This window comes from Coturnix japonica, unplaced genomic scaffold (genome assembly GCF_001577835.2).
Source record: "Coturnix japonica isolate 7356 unplaced genomic scaffold, Coturnix japonica 2.1 chrUnrandom600, whole genome shotgun sequence".
Lineage (NCBI taxonomy): Eukaryota > Metazoa > Chordata > Aves > Galliformes > Phasianidae > Coturnix > Coturnix japonica.
In genome coordinates this window covers 21,984-22,733 of record NW_015439973.1, presented here as the reverse complement: position 1 = coordinate 22,733, position 750 = coordinate 21,984, and the positions used below count along the sequence as shown (strand labels likewise).

Below are 750 nucleotides of genomic sequence, written 5' to 3'. Positions count from 1 at the left end.
TGGATTATGGCGGGCTAGAAAGCCCTAATAGAGCGTTCATCGAGTGGGGCTGAGCCACACATATTATGGTGGCAAACCCTATATTGTGTGAGCTCTATGGGCCAAACCTTATAGCTCTATGCGGGGCCAAACCTGTATAGCTCTATTGGCCTGAGCCCTCATGTTGCGCTCGCCTATCTGCTCGGCTGAGCCCTACTAATCTTGGACGCGGTGCTGGCCACACATATCTATGGACAGGGCCAAACCCTATGGCTCTATCGGGGCCAAACCCCTTATTAGCTATGGGGGCCAAGGACCTATGGCTGCGCTATGGGCCAACCCTTAAGCTTATAGCTCTATGGGGCTGAGCCCTATGGCTCTATGGGGCTGAGCCCTATGGCTCTATGGGGCTGAGCCCTATAGATCTATGGGGCTGAGCCACACATATCTATGGGGCCAAACCCTATGGCTCTATGGGGCCAAACCTTATAGCTCTATGGGGCCAAACCTTATAGCTCTATGGGGCCAAGACCTATGGCTCTATGGGGCTGAGCCCTATGGCTCTATGGGGCTGAGCCCTATGTGTCTATGGGGCTGAGCCCTATAGATCTATGGGGCTGAGCCCCCCAACCCCTTTCAGTCCCACGCAGGGAAGGTGGTGCTGCGCAGCTGGTACGAGAAGAACAAACACATCTTCCCTGCCAGCAGATGGGAACCGTACGACCCCGAAAAGAAATGGGACAAATACACGGTGTGGGGCTGGATATGGGG

The 750-nt window shown here is 54.8% G+C and overlaps 1 protein-coding gene across 1 annotated transcript in view; it reads left to right on the top strand.

Moving 5' to 3' along the window:
• The window catches only part of FAM50A (family with sequence similarity 50 member A), a gene marked incomplete at both ends in the record, with an annotated part of 19,257 nt that extends 18,512 nt beyond the window's left edge, over positions 1 to 745 (top strand). Inside the window, one exon of the mRNA XM_015850951.1 lies at positions 620 to 745. Within this exon, the coding sequence (XP_015706437.1) occupies positions 620 to 745 (126 nt within the window). The remainder of the gene's footprint in view (positions 1 to 619) is intronic.
• Between the last annotated feature and the right edge of the window lie 5 nt (positions 746 to 750).